Source organism: Suillus subalutaceus, assembly GCF_016647625.1.
Source record: "Suillus subalutaceus strain FC151 chromosome Unknown DFJ58scaffold_26, whole genome shotgun sequence".
In the NCBI taxonomy this organism is placed as follows: Eukaryota; Fungi; Basidiomycota; class Agaricomycetes; order Boletales; family Suillaceae; genus Suillus; species Suillus subalutaceus.
Genome location: NW_024540275.1, coordinates 261,400 through 277,924, shown reverse-complemented (window position 1 = coordinate 277,924; position 16,525 = coordinate 261,400). Strand labels below are relative to the sequence as shown.

Sequence of the window (16,525 nt, the reverse complement as noted above, 5' to 3'; positions counted from 1 at the left end):
ACATGAGGACCTCGGGTTACAACTGGCGCCCAACGATCTAACGTTCTGCAACCAAGATCGTTCTGAATAATAAGCCATCGGGGCAGTAAATTGCAGCAACTTTGGGAGAATTCGCTGTATACATGCAGCATGTAAGGTGAACTGCCAGTGGCATATCCGCTACCGAGGCTGTTTCTCGCTATCGAAAAGCAAATGTCAACCTCGTGCGTGCGAGGACACGTAAGAAATGGTCAGTCCGTTGACAAGCGGGTAGGAAATAGGTAAATATGAGGAGGTGGTAGACAGACAGGCAAGTGTGAGAGACCCTCAGGGACCAGAAGAAATGGAGGTAAAGATCCAGATGGCCACAGGCAGGCGGGATGGGGTCCGTGACTGTCAGTGGGCGCTCCAAACGCCCAGGCACCTGTATGCTGGTGGGCGTCTGATATGATTTCCTCCTAAAAGTCCAGGCGCCTGAAATGATTTGCTCCAAACGTCCAGGCACCTAAGCATCAATAAAAGAAAACGTTGGCGCGTATGGCTGGTTACTACCTTGTATGGCTTACAAACCCCAAAACAGAATGTACCGTAGAAGATATATTGCATGAGACTGCAGCATGCAAGTACTAACAGATATGTATGAAATGTAAAGTTTGTACAGGAAGTGCAAGGAACGTGGACATAACCGGAACCTCCCGGATCACGGACTCGGCCGACTGGTCACTACAGGTATATCAATTTTATGACTTTCGTCAAGTCATTGAACTTCAAGTTGCAACGTTGAAGCACTGCTGAAGCTTGGAAGCTTGAGCTTGAAGCATGAAGTTCCGAAGATTCGTCCGGCTCTCTTTAAAGTTCGTCACATAGGTAGCACACCTATTTCAAACCCTGCTATGTCCTAACTTTTGAACGATGTTCATCCGCCCGCCACCGCCCTTGTAAGTCCTTTTCCGACTATCTATTCTTCTTAATATTGATAGTATTACTCAGAACCTCGTCATTTTGCTAGAGGGCTGCACCGAAAGCATTCGTCATCGTGCTTCCTAAGTACTGTCTCCACCCACCAATATTGCGCTGCCTAGCACGCCCTATCGTGACCGCCTACACACTGCAGCTGCTGCCTCTTGCGTTCTGTCACCTCACTGCGCCCTCTCGCCCTCTCTTGCGTCATTTTAGTGGGTTTACCTCTCTTTCTTACCACAGTCAGTTTTTCCTGCCTTCTTCTGCCCACAATATTTACCCGCTAGCATTTCCTCCACCATCTCACATCATCCATGGTATTTTTTCTTCTTCTTCTGTCTCTTCCATTTTATATATCATCCATCGTGCGCCCGCTACTACATTGTGCATGTAAGTTTTATTATTTTCCTTGTCTTCTAAACTTGAGTAGCCTTCTGCATCCTCTCGCATCATCTGAAACTGTACTCCGCCCTCTTGCACAATCTTACATCTTTCTTGGATTCTCTCGTGCCTTCTCGTACCGTCTAGCGTTGTCTCGCATTGCCATTAATTTCACTTTTTCTCTTACTTTATTGTGATAAAATGAGAACACATATAGGTTCATTACCCGTACAAGGGACCACCGGGAAGCATAAATGTTACAGTGGCACGTATTGAACATCACCCAAACAAGAGAGATACAAGTATGATGTCACTCGGTCTAAGGCATCACATCACAATGAAGGGTACCCCTGAAGGTGCTGCATGCCGCACGGTACCGATTCAAGGCGTTTGGTGTAGTCACTCATTCCCGCACCATGGATTGAACGTTCCCTCTCACTGTGAAAACATTTAAATCAGCTAGCCACCACCATTATCGCTGCGGCGGATATCTCCATTGCTAGATGAGCTTGGCATTCCGAATTTCCTCCTTTTTTATATGATTAACTTCTTGACATGTTCGCTATCAACGTTCTTAAGAAAGGTTCAAGCCATTCCTTGGCGGGAGAATAGTCGAGCAATTTGCTGATGCAGGCGAATGAATCAGCAGCGGGTACTAGTAAGTGCATCATTTCCTCAGCGGAAAAAAACTTTCTCTTCATTAACAGTTTGGATTTCTGCGAGCTAACTTATCCTTTGGCTCCCGAAGGCAATGCCGTGCTGCTCTCATTCACTGCTTCCTGCTAGTGGAGTATCGGAGTCTTCAATTGTTTTAGTAGGCTCTGCTTTCTTATCGCAGTACCGGCGCGGTAAGCCGCTTCTTTAAGTTGACGCCAGTTTCAGGAATTAGCAGGATATGCAAACTCAGGCGTGCAGACTCTAAATCAGATAGAGAGCTGGCGTAGTGAGAATGATTGGTTGTATAGCGGTACCGCCAGTACTATGAGCCCGAACACCTTTCGAATTGCAGCGATTTTTTTTTGCATCAGATTGAGTCCTTAATTTCGGGTCAGTGACCCTATTGACAATTGGACATGTTTTTGTCATGCATCTTTCCTTCGTGGGGTGAATATTGTTCTTGGTATGCCGTCCTATGAGGGGCACCGCTGGACAAAATTAAACAAATAGTTGCGCGGTGAAATTCAAAATTTTCGACTGAAAACCAATCGTCAAATCAGAAAAGGTAATTTTGTGCGATCATTATCAACGCATTCCAGATTTTAATTTCCTCAAGATTGCGTCCTCCTGCTGAAATCTTTGTAACCTGCACACCATCTGGACTCCAGCATACTGAGTCGACACCTTCACCGGGTTTCCCCCACCCCACCGTCCCATATGCAAGATAGTCGCTGGCAACAGCACTTGACAATACGTGTTCTAATCTTAGAATACCAGAGCTCTCAGCTTAATGGATTTTCGAAGCGGTGTTCCCTCTAGAGTGTTCGGGTCTTGGAACCCAGCATGAGGCCTCACAACATTGTCATCCTGTATCGAATCAAAGCTGACACCCTTTTAGCACGACGGAAAGCTCCCCCAAGTTATCTCGCTCACCATTTGATAAGAACAAACTCTTCCGGGTTCATTGCTTTCATGTATTTTCACTGGTGGTTTGGTGTGCATTTGACTCACTCTCACAGTCAGCGTATATAAGAGCGACAGGCACCGAGTCTTTCTCGAAATCGACACTGCGGGAGTTGCATAGTGCAATCGGCCAATTTACAGCTGCATGTGATATAGGACGCCATATGTCTATGATTTGGAAGCGTATGCGAAGGAGGGAAGGAGCCTCTGTCGGCAGGAGGAGCCTATGAACACGAGCGATGAACGATGCAGTCGGAGGAGCTGGTGCGAACGAGCCATTGGCATGTTTCATATTACACTTTAGTTCTGATTACAATTTGACGTTGTTTCATCTCCCGTTTGACCGTATAGCCGTTCGTATGACCGTACAGTGACCCGTACCGTACCGTTGAACATTTCGAATACATTGTACGACATACGGTATGGTACGGGTAGAGTCTAAAGGTCACTGGCAGCGCATCAGTTGCTGGTGTACTAGATCTGACAGAGCGCTTGCTTGAACTCCCCTTTGACCTACAGGGCCAGCTAAAGAATGACCAAATGGTCCGGAAGTGACACTTCGTTGACCACGGTGCATGGCCGCATGAGATAAGCGACGATCATTGGTAGACTGCATGGAAGAGGCGTCTGAAGGTCCTTGCCACATTGTAGCAGGCAGCTGCGAGCAGCCCTGTGGTTGTTCATGACGAAGTAGTTGGGACTAGCCTCTGCTGATACGAGGAATGAGAGTATGCACTACTAGGGCATTATATACTTGATGGAGGCAAGCACATTCTCTGGAACAACGCGACTGAAAAAAACTCAAAACAACCCTGAGATCTGAGAGCGGGAAATGACATTAATGTTGGCTAAAACATGAAGTTCGCATTACTGTTAAGTAGGCACAAGTACTAGACCAGCGCCGCCTGCGGCCGAGGCAGAAGTGGTGGTCGGTACTGGGTAGCGTTTCCAGCTTCGTCTGACTCGAGAGTCGCTGACACGATCTACTAGGTTGGGTTGAACCGAACGTTAGCCTGGGTTGGGACGCAAGCAGGTAGAACGACACCTGCTTATGAATTACGACCTCGACGTCGTGGCGGAGAGAAAAACGAACGAATCTAACCGGGATAATCCGGCAGGCTGCACTTGGACATTGCAATTGTGAAGTGAAAAAAAATTAGCTAGAAACGATTGGCCAGTTTTCAGTCGAAATTTTTGATTTTCACCGTGCAACTATTTGTTTAATTTTGTCCAGTGGTGCCCCTCATACCGTCCAGCTGCGCTTGTAAACGAATGTCTTCCGTGTGCAATTCACATTCGCGCAGGGTGTTTCCTTGGCAGCTTTCCACCTTCATGCATTTGATTCTGTATACACTTAATCTGTTGTGATTAGGGTTTGTGAAATTGAATATTTTATTACATAGAACATTGAAAAAAAAAACACATTGATGAAATACTGTAGTGGTCGAGCTCGCTGTTGCTAACAGCAAGCACGAAGACAAAGGGGGTGCGACAATCATCAATGTGCCTGTGACATATGATTCATATTATTAAGTTAGGTTTGCTCTGGCGGTCCGAAAAATGCATGTGGCATGAAGTCACCAAACTCATCAGGGGTTTGAACTTTGCACTTGATTTTTGATGCGCCCTATAGATGCGCCTGAAATGAGTTTTCTGACAAGGTTCAGGCCTAGCCCTCCCTCGCGTTGATCATCACCGTGACAGATCTCTCGCCGTTTTGGCGCAAGAGTCTTGGTATACCCGCGCGTACTTAATTTAAGCTTGATGACTGTCCACCGCATGATGTTGCACAATTTTTTGTATCACCCGATGTATCACTGCGATATTTTTGTCACTGCAACCACTTTCTGTGCGTGGTTACAGCGGACCCTTGCAATTCACGCCTTGGGCTGCCTTATACTCCCGCCGATGCTATCTCTGTCAAGGGTGCCGCATCTGCAGATCTGACGTTCTGGTACGCCCGGGACAAGATAACATCTCAGTGTCACGCGCTCACTTTGAGATGGCATCATACACGCACTGTGTTGTGTTCCTGAGCGCTTTGCCCATCACCCTAGCGCGGTTCCTTTGGACACGCGTCCTCTACTGCAGCCACATTACTAAATGCTGATCCTGCCGGGTTTGATCACATGCCTTCGTGTCATGCGGATTACCCAAGTGCGCTGTCAGCTCCCACTCTCCGCACTGCTACCCAGTGCATTGGCTGCCACCGATCCTCCGCAGGCGTCAAGTGACTGACAACGACAACTGATACAGTGCAGGTAAATAGGGAAAGTGGAATGGGCCGGTCAGATGTAAGAAGATACTACCTGTAACTCAAGGCGATCTCGATGGCTTGCAAATACAAAAGGCGTTGGGCGGACTAAAGCCAACGAGATTCTACACGAACAGGACCGAACGGCTATCATTGACGAGAAGGCCGTTCCCGCGTGTATCTGAAGGAACTTGGGAGAAGCTGTTCTAGGTTGCCGTGAAGGGTGTTGAACATGACTCTGGGAAACACCGGCTGGACACCAGAAACGAGTAGACATATATATCGCACAGATCGTGGAACGTGCCTTCCCGAAGCAATCGAATAAAGGAATTGACTGGTCAAGGCAGTCCGAGTCGGGGACTGGCGGCGAGCCGCCGTTACGATGTTTTAACTCCTGCACGACCTGCCAACGTTCCAATACATAAGCGCTGTTTCACGACTAGGGCAGAGTTTCCGGGAACATGAAATATCTGGCCCTACTAACTTGCATGTACTCTGGCTTGGGGGGCCCCCAGTTCAGTTGGTGGATCGAGTACCATTTATCTGCTCTGTAGTCAGAAGAATGCCAACACCCTGTAACTTATCCTCAAAGTGTTGGGCAATGTGCATATATATTATGCTACGGATGATATCAAGGCATGTGGCTGGCTCTGGATTCTGGAGGGAACTCCGGATGCACAGTCGGTGACTGCGTTGTGGCCATTCCAGTTCGCTGTGTTACATAGTGTTCTATAAGACTGAGCGCTGAGCGAAGCAAGGGGTCGAAGACTTGACAGTCTGAGTTAAAGAGTTTGTATCACTTCTACAGCCCTTTCGCGAAAATTATTGTGTGGTGAATATTTGGTTCGGGATTAGTAAACGGGCAAAACGGGCGCGTCATCATGTGAAGTGACAAATCCAAATTTTTGTAGCATTCTTCTCGGATTTTGGTTTTTGTCTACCCCACTATGCTCCGGACTGTTACACGACTGCCACTGCGCAGATATGTCCATACGAATGCCGGCTCGAGCACGCGTGTATTCAAAAGTCATCCAACCAGGTCTGGACTTGCACTTGGAGCTACCGTCACTTTCGCTGCGTACATGGCTTGGTCGCTGAGCTCAGATAGTCAGCGGATATCACTTGATGCTCAACCCGTGTCCGGTATGTATTCATCGAGATCAACAGTAAGCGCCGTTCTGACACGTTCGTAGCATCCAAGAAGCTTCCAGTCTCCACAACTCCCTCACTTCCGGTCGCAAACTCCCCTCCACTTCCAATACAGGCAGAAGAGACATCCTCTGAGACGTCAGTACCCGTGATAGAGGAGGACGCGGATAAAACACCACATGCCGCGCCAGCAGAAGCACCAAGTGAAGAACAGCCGTCTGGAGGTGCTTATAACCCGGTGACAGGCGAAATCAATTGGGACTGCCCGTGCCTCGGTGGAATGGCCCATGGTCCATGTGGCCCAGAGTTCAGAGAGGCCTTTTCATGTTTCGTATACTCTGAAAAGGAACCAAAAGGTATTGATTGCGTAGAAAAATTCAAGGCCATGCAAACCTGCTTCCGGGAACACCCCGACGTGTATGGGGAGGGTAAGGTTGTTTTCCGATTAGGAAGTATCTTGTGCTTATTCCGTCGCAGAAATTATGGACGATGATGATGAAGAGGGATCCCAGGGTCAAGCTACGCCCTCAGATGCTAAGATTTCCGAGGCGGAATACGCAACTCTAGATAACGTAGCTCAGGAACCTGCCCAGCCCCAGCATCCCTCATCACCCGTTTCCACATCATAAATCTAGAGCATCGTTATCTTACTCGAAGTATCATGGTTTAATTATCTCTCATATATTCACCACTCAATTCGGCAGCCTACATGACCATACATAGCGCACGGAATTCAATACAAAAAATTATGCCAAAAGGGTATATGGAATCTAGCGTCAGTTTGAGAACCGCTTCTCTATGACCTGGTCCTTCAATTTATAGCCGTTGGCAGCAAAAAGCTTTGAGCGTAGGAAGGTTGATGTGTCATAGATATCATGCTCCTTCGCCTACAGAACCAGTGAGTTTATGGCAACTCCTAGTACAAAGGTACCACTCACCCGTTCATCAAGCTCGGACATCTTGACCGTGATAAGCTCAGGTTGCTCGCGTCTCTGTAGTTGGTGGAAACGGGCCTTTTCCTTCACAATCTGACCAAGAAGGAAGGCTAAGAGCTCTTCATAATCACGAGCTTGTGTCAAGTATTTTCGGAAGCCCTGTCCAGACCATCAGTGCCTTTTCTGATTTCGAGTCATGAAGTACTCTACTCTTTCAAGGGTCTTCTTGATTGACATCTTCTGAGTGCTGACGAAACTCCCTACCGCAACGGAGATAGCCATGTCGATATCATCAGCGCGAACGTATTCCCGCAGGGACATTTTTGCACTGGCTTCAGCCATCCGAATCATACTCTCCAAGTGTCGGACAGTGATGGGGTATGAACCCGTTGCCAGTGACTCGCGACGGAGATCAGAAAACAAGCGCGCTAATTTATCCTGATCCATGTCATAGAGCTTCGGGCGTATCTTCTCTCGGGCATACATGATGTATTTGCGGAGGATATCTTGGGGTATAATCTGTCCAGTTTAGGTTTAGGGAGGACCACAGCTTCAGAGACTGAACAGAGACTTACATCAGCATCAAGGGTGGTGCCAACATCCATTTCATCTCTGTCGGCCTCGAACTTGGGATGACTGCGGAGATGACTTCCAACGACGAATCGGGCTAGTAGTTCGTCTTGCACCGGATCTACGTTGTCTTTGACAACACACAGCACGTCAAACCGAGATAGGATGGGTTCTGTCAGCTCGACGTTTTGCTGGAAGGGGATTGTTGGGTTATATCTTCCGCGAATAGGGTTAGCAGCAGCAATTATGGCACATCGAGCTTGCAACGTCGTAACGATGCCGGCTTTTGAGATTGAGATGGATTGTTGTTCCATCGCTTCATGAATAGACGTCCGATCCGCATCATTCATCTTGTCAAACTCGTCAATGAGACATGTTCCTTTGTCAGCAAGGACAAGGGCGCCTCCCTCCAGCGTCCATTCCCGAGTTACGGGATCCTTGCGGACGCTGGCAGTCAGACCAACAGCCGATGCACCCTGACCAGTCGCGAAAACAGACCGGTGAGCGGTCTTCTCCGCGTACTTCAGGAATTGCGACTTCGCCGTTCCAGGGTCACCCAAGAGCAGTACGTTGATGTCACCACGGATGCGGTGTTTACGATTGATGTCCTTCGTAACGCCACCGAACAGGGAGAGTGCGAGGGCCGTTTTGATGTCTTCGTGTCCGTAGATAGAAGGCGCAATAGACTTGACAATACGTTTCCGAATACGTTCGTCTTGTGCGAGGGCGCGCATCTCCTTCTCGTCTTCCTCAGTAAGACGGAACGCTGCAAAAAGATCTTCCTTCTTGTTGATGTGGTTGGCCTCGATGATTGTGGAGAAGACTGGGAACCCGTTCTTTGAATTAAGAGAGGCGTCGAAGTTGTTTCTATATATCCCAGTTACTTCCTACCTGACGTGCTTAGTGTGGGTTATCGAAAGCGCCTATGTACTTACAATTTCCTCTCCAGGCTTTGCCAGGTCAATGAGGTCCCATAGGAGAATAACTTCACGATGCCTTGGTAAACGTCCCGGAGGAACTGACCCAGGGGACTCCTGCAACGTCATTTTCTGGTAATTGCGGTACACGGTCTTTCATGCAGCGTTTAGCAGGTATCGTCATAATTTCGAGATGTGACCAACCTGCTCGGAGTTAACAGGGAACGGGCCTTTACTCTCGCAGTTGGCGCAAAAGCTGACTTTGACCTCCTTTGTTGCATCCTGGTAGAATGGGCCGAGAACAGCACCACATTTTCGGCAGTCAAATTTGACGTATTTCAGCTGCGGGAATACTCCACTCCGTCGAGTTACGACACCAGTAACTCGGACTAGATTGTTCAGGTTGGAACGTCGAAGATCACGGAGTGAGGAGCTCAACGGAAGGTCTGCAATGCGAACATGGACTTCCGAGTGGATCCGTTCGTACGATGGGTAATACACGAGAATAGCATTCAGTGCAACCTCGTCGAAGATTGTAAGCATGGCGGCCGGGGAGTTTGTCAAGAAGTAAGCCAAGATAGGCTTAGACATCGCTAGATGAAGATAAGATACTTCTAGTGACTCGGCATTTGCTGTAACAGACCATCAGTAATCCTGCAAAAGATATAGACTAACGACACGGACTTTCTCCAAGATTACGAATGCGCTGGCCATAGACCGATGCGCCGTTTTCGTCGACGTAGGTCATCAAAAACTGACGGAAATGTTTGACAATTGATCGGCGAACGCGGTCATTGGCAATCCATTCGACAATAGATTTAGCTTTGATGTCACTCAGTTGCTCAAGGGGTATTTCCTAAAGAAAATGAATGAGTACACATCCGACTGGCCGCCAATATTTTCACTAACATCGTCCATACCATCCACATCATCTACATCACGACGTTCGTCATATTGTCGCCTTGTGCGGACGCTTCATTCTGGCAACGCCGAGATCATCGCCAAGAGTATCTTCATCGTCCATGTCATCATCCTCCAGGAACTGAGGTGCACGGCTTCTATTAGCTGCTCGCATTCCTTGCTTTCCTGCACGCTCAAGGCGATCACGGCGATTCATTCTTGCTTCAGCCGCTCGTCGAGCCTGCTGCTGAAATTTCGTCGAAATCTCCTTCATCGTCGATGTCCCGATCGGAGTAGCGATCCAGTAACTCATTTGGCGCATAATCTCTATTTTCAGTGGCGTAAAAGTGATGTACCTAGAAAATGTGGGCTTTGACACGCACTCTTCGATGTTGTCCGCAAACAAATCTTCGCCGTCGCCGTCGCCTTCATCGTCCTCATCTATATCACGCACTCCGTCACGATCATCCAGGCTATCATCTGTATCCGAGAAGGGCGCCGGAGGCGAAGATGGTGGGAGGGACGATTGTGAATCTCTCCGTCTTGGAGTAGGACGTGGAGCTGGCGATGAACTGGGAATGGGAGGCGACCTTGGACGCTTTGCGCCTCTAGGAGTCTGGGACTATGATGTGTAGATTTAATAAACATCAGTTTGATTTATGTGTCCTCCGTGCTCACCATGGTGTAACTTTATCGAGGGATGATGGAGATGGCAAGAACAAAAACACGCGACGCGACGCGTTCAATTGTCGGAATTTAATTTCTAAAGCGCGTTCGGTTCCCACGCAAGGATAGCAGCCTCAGGCTGCCGACCAAAATCATTCCTTCCTTTGTGTTATGGCTAGCGTCGACCTCGAAACCGCGATCAAGCAAGAGGAGGAATACCTGCGCAAGGTTCATCCTACCGTGGACGATGTTCCGGGGTGCATGACCCTGTTTGATGAATTTTTGCAATGTCATAGTATGTTCTAAAAACTCTTAAGAGTGCCAGTACTCATCAAACTTTCAGTTCTAGGGGACTCAAATAAAATCTTTATACAGATACGGCCAAATGTCAGAGTGTGGGGTTAAAAAAGAGGACTTCAAATTTTGTATGAGCTTGAAATTCATGCACCCAGAGCAGAAACGGGACGCTTGGATCCGCCGCCGTGCCGAGTGGTGGGCTCACAGACGACTCGGAAAGAGTAGCGAAAATGTGTGGGATATGAGGAAGTAATGACCACCCTTTGGAATATTTCTTCGCTTACTGAATTTACTTCAAGGAGTCCTCTCCCAGACTGGCCCCCAGCCCTTTCGGACAATGTCCCAGAGAACGTTGAAACTATCTCGTGAACGATCAGAATGACTTATCCTGCAGACTCTTTTTATAGGGAAGTTCGACAGCCCTGTTATATTTCTAATCTACATGTGCATGACGGCGCTTGGTCTGTCTTAGGCGGGACGCAACCTTTAGCCCTCAAACACAATGGCCCTCTCTTTGTGAGGGAATAAGCTGCACTCTGTTGAGTTCATATTGCACTTCATTCCCCCCTCCCGTGAATGATACACTCGACTTATTTGTATAATTGTCCGTTGACAGTTGAAGCTCTCCTGAGCATTGAAGCCAACTCTCTGGATGTTATAAAGACTTGACTGTGACTAGAATATCGCACGTCCTTTGAACTACCCTAGAAAAAGAGCCGCTGCTTTCTGTTCGCTTTTATTTCAGATAAGTACATCAATATGGTTGTGCACGTCGACTTCGGCAGCACAATCACATGCACTTCGTGGGAACGGCCCAGGTAGGATTTGTCACAATTAAAAGAAAAAATCGGGAGGACAGTCAGAAGGACTGAGCCGAGGTGCTCTTCACCCACCATTCGGCAACTCGTCCAAGCGAATACGAGCGAAACTACAGGGTTGTGACGTCTCTGTGAACGCACTCCACTCTTTTTGGTGAGTTTCCCTAACATGGTTTTCCTGTCATATTTTCGTTGCACGCCTGTTTCGCAGGCGGCCTGTCTCTCGTTCTCACGTGTGCGAATCAGAGTCAGTATGGCCCAGTTGTTGCCTACTCTGCTGTTATCTTGCATTCATCTACCCTTTTGTCCACTCAAATTTCTCATATTCAATCGATTGTCTTTTGTTGCTCGCAGTCTGTTGTAGCTCGCGCGTTCTCCCGTCGCTTTCAGTCGGTTTCTGCTAGCTAGCAATGGTAATGCTTCCATTTGTATGATTGCGCCCTTCCATGTCAGTGTATATATACTTAGCTCAAATTTCACAACAGGATCGGCCTAGTTTACCCACATCAACGAATGTTGGGGAAAGAGCTTCTTGATCACCCCAGCTCTCCACCCACGGGCAACACTGTCAGACCATTTTTGCCGACACAAATCTTTGCCAACATGTTAATAAGGAACGACCGTCTTCCTTTGCCTATGGTCTGCCTAGGGAAGACTTGGCCAACATCTACTTGGCCCAATAAAATCCATTTTTCAGTAGGCGCCGATGTGATGCTTGATGTTTTACGGCAAAATTGTGGACAATGACAAAAATTCGTGTCTAGCTCGTGGATGTCTGGATCTAGATGTTGCTTGTCGACACCGCCATTAATACCGATGAGTCAAGGGCTAGTCATGCATATAGTCGTCGCCATCTTTCTTTTTACTCCCACCAACACTTACGATGTACGAATGTGTGTACCAGCCCCTCAAAGGGATCTACCTGTGCTGCCAGTTCATTGGCACGATATTCATCAGGGTGCCCATCTAGTCATTGTGGTACTCACTGCCTTCTAAGCGCCCAAGATCGACTTGGTCCTGGGGGCATGCAATGCTGGTAGGGTTAGTCCGCCACGTTATTCACATCTCATCATTGTGAGTTTCTTTCTTCCGCAAGCCTTGGTGGATTTAAATGCGATTACGGGTTAATGTGGCAGTACCGGTGCTATTTTCCCGCAGCCAGATCATCGCCACTTAGTACCGATCGAAGAAGGTGAAGGTGTCTGGGTCAAGGGAGCGCCTTCTATGCTCGTCAAAGATGAGTTGAAGATATTGGCTTCTGTCTCGGAAGTTGCACCGGAACGCATTCCAGGGTATGATGGGCTCCGCTAAAGCCGACCCAGTCTCCCTAACTAGGAGAAAAAAAATCTTTTAGGGATTCCCCCACGTTTCCGCACACCCACAAGACCTCTGCGAGTATTACGCGAAGCCTTGTAGAAGTCGAGAAGTCAATGCATTCGCTCTAGAATGCCTCCTGTCTTCCACTCATCATTTCCCCAAGCCCTTCCCATTTCTAGTTGGTCTCCTTGATTCTATATCCTTTACGCGCCGGACCCACACTTCCGAATCAAAGGCGCAAGCCGTTCCGGACGTCTTATCGATGCAGAGATATTCTAGTCTTCTCATCCGAGGCATGCGGATGCACCCCTCTACGTCATGATGTCATTTACCTGTGTACTTAGAGTTTACGTTCTTTTATTATTCCACTATGTCATCTTCATACAACGTGCAGGACACGAGCCTCCTATCTTTACTCGTCACCATCACCGCTTTGACACTTCGCTTTTGTCCTTTATTAATTATCGTTCGTTTCTCCCTTCTACCCAGAATATGTGAGTCACCCGCTACGACACTTAAGGAGCGTTGTAACAGTTCGCACGTCATTAAATCAAAAGTATTTCTCCTGTTGTTTCAAAGTCCATCATCTCAGCCCGAAGTTTCATTCGACTCAACGTCTATTTCGATCTTTCATTTCCCTTCAAACTTGCATCTCACGCTAAGTTCTTTTTGTGCGGCCACAACTAAGCTTACATATGAAGCACGTTGTAGATAATGTCGATATCTAATTATAAAGCCAATCCAAACGTTCCGACCTTCGTACGTCTTTGATCGTTGAAGTTAACCTTGATCAACAGAGGGTAAAGAAGAATTCCTGATTGTTATTACCTGGACATCATACATCTTCGGATCAGGATTTTGCAAGTCAAGCACTATCAACAACATTTTCTATTTTCACAGTCCTCCAATTAATATTGGGATTGCAAACCTCCTTGACGTGGTATTGAAGCATGCGGACCTGAGGCCTCCAGACTGATTAGTGGTGCAGGCAACACGCAATAATAGTTCCTGTAGAGTACACAAAACATCCAAAATTTCGACATACCGCAAGCTAAATACTTGCGATACTCGTCCAATACATTATCTTACGATCCGTTCCGTCTGCCTCTCCCTACAACTGTGTACAATGCGATGTTTCATGACACATACACTCCAACCTCTCCCATCGTATACCCACCCGTAGAGGATCGTCTGAGAATGAATTGAGCGCGTTTCGTTCCAGTAGTTTGAGTCGTATCTCCAGGATTCTCCGTCAATCATGCTGCCTGGCATGTATTCATAGATAGTCGTCCAAAGCATGAGAAATGAGGAGTGTCCCAGTGTTCGCCCGCCTATGCGGTCTTTTCTGAGTCACTAGGCGCCGAGGTTTTGCGCTCTATGCGGGCCTCCTCGACATCACGCATGCCATCCGAGTCGGCATGCCAGTCACCAAGATAGAAATACACAGCTGGCAAACCCACGAAGAGAGCTCCGATGATGTTGCCAATCAAAGACGCAATCAACGACCTGAGAAAGTAATTAGCAAACGTTGAGATGTACTGGATAAATGACCCGGTACATACTTGCGAATGTACAGGTCGGTCGTAAGCTAGAAAGTAATTAGAAATATACCAAGTGCAGGTTAACATGTGAAACACGTACCTCAGAGTGAAGCATAATGCTCAGCGAAAGTGAAAACATATTTGCGATAACTAGTAAAAAGTATTGGTGAAAGTTTACATTCGAGTGTTTTGCAACTCACCGTGGTCGAACCCGCAAGCCACGAAGACCTAGAAAATATACATGAGTCAGGATCGGTACCTTTGTCGATTTCACTGACAAAGATGGGGAACCAGACAGAGACAATCTTCGAAAGAGTATCTCTGGCCCCTGCTCCTTGCTAAATAACACCCGTTTGAGTAATTGCTCGGAGCAACACTACGACATACGTACCCAAACGGCTATGCAAACAAGCCAGTTACAACCAATGCCGCGAAGGAAAATCTGATACCAGCCAGGTGTGATAGCTTTCGTACTGGCACGAGGTTGTTGAGACGGTGGGATTTCCAGATAGTATGAAGTGACTCACATAGCGAATGTCCTTACGTATGAGGCATATGGATCATCTACCATGAGTCCGTCGTCTAGATATGATGGACGTGTGAGCCTATGCAATATAGTCCAAGCCAATGAATGCGAACTGACATTTCGCAAGGATTGCTGCAAAGAACAAACTGCCAACAAGATTTCCGAAAAAGACTAATGCGATAGTATACTCAGTATATGAATAAGAGGGCTTCGGCAGTACTTACCGACAATCCAGTTGACGGGTATGCTCCACCAGGGAATCGCTCTTTTCATTACAGCCATGGGAAAGATCTATAAGTAGAGTGAGGGGTGAGAAGTAGTCTACACAAACGCTAAGCTGCTTACCATGAGATTGCTCGTGAGCAGATCAAGACCTTGGAGCACAATCCTATGGAGGGGCATAACGATTAAGCCATAGTTTCACGATACTGAGTCCACCGGCACCTACATAACGAGTCCGACAGGGAATACGAGACCGCCGAGGACCTTGACAATTCCAGGGTTCGAAGCTGTCAGACCTGCAGACCCACCACTAATGATGAGATCAAGGAGTCCACCGAAGGACAACATAACACCGGCAAGAACCTGATAACAAGATTGAGATGTTAAATCGCACATGCGCGCACTTGTTGCTTACCGCCTTGAAGAAGGTCTTGTCCAACCGCGTGTTGTGCTTGGCTACAGCTTGCTCAACCAGAGCAACGGCCACTTCAGCTGGCTTGAGAGTGCTTGGAGTGTACATTGGAGTAGTGGTGGTAGTGTGCGATCCGCTGAAATCCAAAGGGGCTGCGGGAGTCCAACTGCTGGCATGAGCCAGCATTTATATGTTCATAAGGTATGCATGTTCCTGACAGGCGAGATACTAAAATAAGTGGGTTCTCGTGTGTAGTCGGTCCTGGCCGCCGGATTCTGATCAAATGGATCTGCAAGATGTTTTGTAATAAGGGACGTTCATGATCAATCTCTGGCGCGCACACGCCCACCACCCACGCATCTTCCCGCGCACTTTTAATTTCAAATGCTAAACGATCCCGTAGTACATAATCATCGGATTATAGACTAAACGCCTTGCCCAAGCCTAGCTTCAGCAGTCCTTATTAATTGTAATCCTCGTCTACACGTTGCGTACAGCACTTGATGATTTTAATCAAATTTTCAGGTATTTTACAAGGAATCTTGCAATTTTTCAATAATATAGCAACCATATTGCAATGTGCCGTACTCTTGTCCTACCCTTGCAAGACCCTTGCATTGCTATTGCAACCACAATTCTACGGCGGAATTATTTAATCCCATTTCCAAGTGCCATTTTGCCTTTAAACTTTGAAATGCCTTACAAGGCGTTGAAATTTGAATTAGGAATTTCCGACAAAGGTGTGCACGGGCGAAGAGGTGCACGGGCAAAGGGGTCATGGGTGTGAGTAGTGCGCGTGCGCCCAACCACGCCAAGTGAATGATCAGCCTGGGGCTTGCCCATGGGCAGCCCGGGGGTGTCAAATTCATCACGGCAGAAATAGCGGATACTACTAGCCTTAAAAGCCGTAATTGGCCGTAGCTACCGCAACTTCCCTGGAAATATCGGGCGCACTTATCAATTGCTTACCCTTCTTCCCGTAGCTTCCCAGTCGCAACGTTCCTGCAATTGAGCCAAGTCTGGCATTCAATTATGACGGACTTATCGATAATTCAATTGCG

General features: G+C 47.6%; 6 protein-coding genes across 6 annotated transcripts; 3 read left to right on the top strand and 3 right to left on the bottom strand.

Annotated features, from left to right (window-relative positions):
• The first annotated feature begins 909 nt into the window (after positions 1–909).
• DFJ58DRAFT_775815 (uncharacterized protein) lies at positions 910–1,561 on the top strand. The gene has a single exon (XM_041389468.1). It carries the CDS (start codon positions 1,254–1,256, stop codon positions 1,515–1,517), a length of 264 nt encoding a protein of 87 aa, XP_041246466.1. The 5' UTR covers positions 910–1,253; the 3' UTR covers positions 1,518–1,561.
• A 1,292-nt stretch (positions 1,562–2,853) lies between these two features.
• DFJ58DRAFT_775811 (uncharacterized protein) lies at positions 2,854–3,481 on the bottom strand. The gene is made up of 2 exons (XM_041389467.1): positions 3,449–3,481; positions 2,854–3,390 (listed from the first exon to the last, which is right to left on the bottom strand). Exon 2 carries the CDS (start codon positions 3,230–3,232, stop codon positions 2,948–2,950), a length of 285 nt encoding a protein of 94 aa, XP_041246465.1. The 5' UTR covers positions 3,233–3,390; positions 3,449–3,481; the 3' UTR covers positions 2,854–2,947.
• Positions 3,482–6,092: 2,611 nt separating this feature from the next.
• DFJ58DRAFT_700490 (uncharacterized protein) lies at positions 6,093–6,972 on the top strand (the record flags this gene model as incomplete). Its single annotated transcript, XM_041383577.1, has 3 exons — positions 6,093–6,337; positions 6,388–6,771; positions 6,821–6,972. The coding sequence occupies exons 1-3, from the start codon at positions 6,142–6,144 to the stop codon at positions 6,970–6,972; spliced, it is 732 nt and encodes a 243-aa protein (XP_041246464.1). The 5' UTR covers positions 6,093–6,141.
• Positions 6,973–7,119: 147 nt separating this feature from the next.
• Positions 7,120–10,346, bottom strand: DFJ58DRAFT_839424 (MCM-domain-containing protein; the record flags this gene model as incomplete). Its single annotated transcript, XM_041392520.1, has 11 exons — positions 7,120–7,230; positions 7,282–7,437; positions 7,489–7,797; positions 7,854–8,684; positions 8,784–8,918; positions 8,970–9,397; positions 9,450–9,621; positions 9,675–9,697; positions 9,738–10,021; positions 10,049–10,287; positions 10,344–10,346. 11 exons carry the CDS (start codon positions 10,344–10,346, stop codon positions 7,120–7,122), a joined length of 2,691 nt encoding a protein of 896 aa, XP_041246463.1.
• Positions 10,347–10,463: 117 nt separating this feature from the next.
• DFJ58DRAFT_775804 (uncharacterized protein) lies at positions 10,464–11,344 on the top strand. The gene is made up of 3 exons (XM_041389466.1): positions 10,464–10,630; positions 10,707–10,877; positions 10,928–11,344. The coding sequence occupies exons 1-3, from the start codon at positions 10,503–10,505 to the stop codon at positions 10,995–10,997; spliced, it is 369 nt and encodes a 122-aa protein (XP_041246462.1). The 5' UTR covers positions 10,464–10,502; the 3' UTR covers positions 10,998–11,344.
• Positions 11,345–13,739: 2,395 nt separating this feature from the next.
• Positions 13,740–15,797, bottom strand: DFJ58DRAFT_775795 (putative formate/nitrite transporter). Its single transcript, XM_041389465.1, has 12 exons — positions 15,468–15,797; positions 15,279–15,415; positions 15,176–15,218; positions 15,055–15,121; positions 14,948–15,001; positions 14,832–14,886; positions 14,696–14,777; positions 14,583–14,642; positions 14,505–14,532; positions 14,405–14,454; positions 14,326–14,351; positions 13,740–14,269 (listed from the first exon to the last, which is right to left on the bottom strand). The coding sequence occupies exons 1-12, from the start codon at positions 15,648–15,650 to the stop codon at positions 14,095–14,097; spliced, it is 960 nt and encodes a 319-aa protein (XP_041246461.1). The 5' UTR covers positions 15,651–15,797; the 3' UTR covers positions 13,740–14,094.
• Positions 15,798–16,525: the final 728 nt, after the last annotated feature.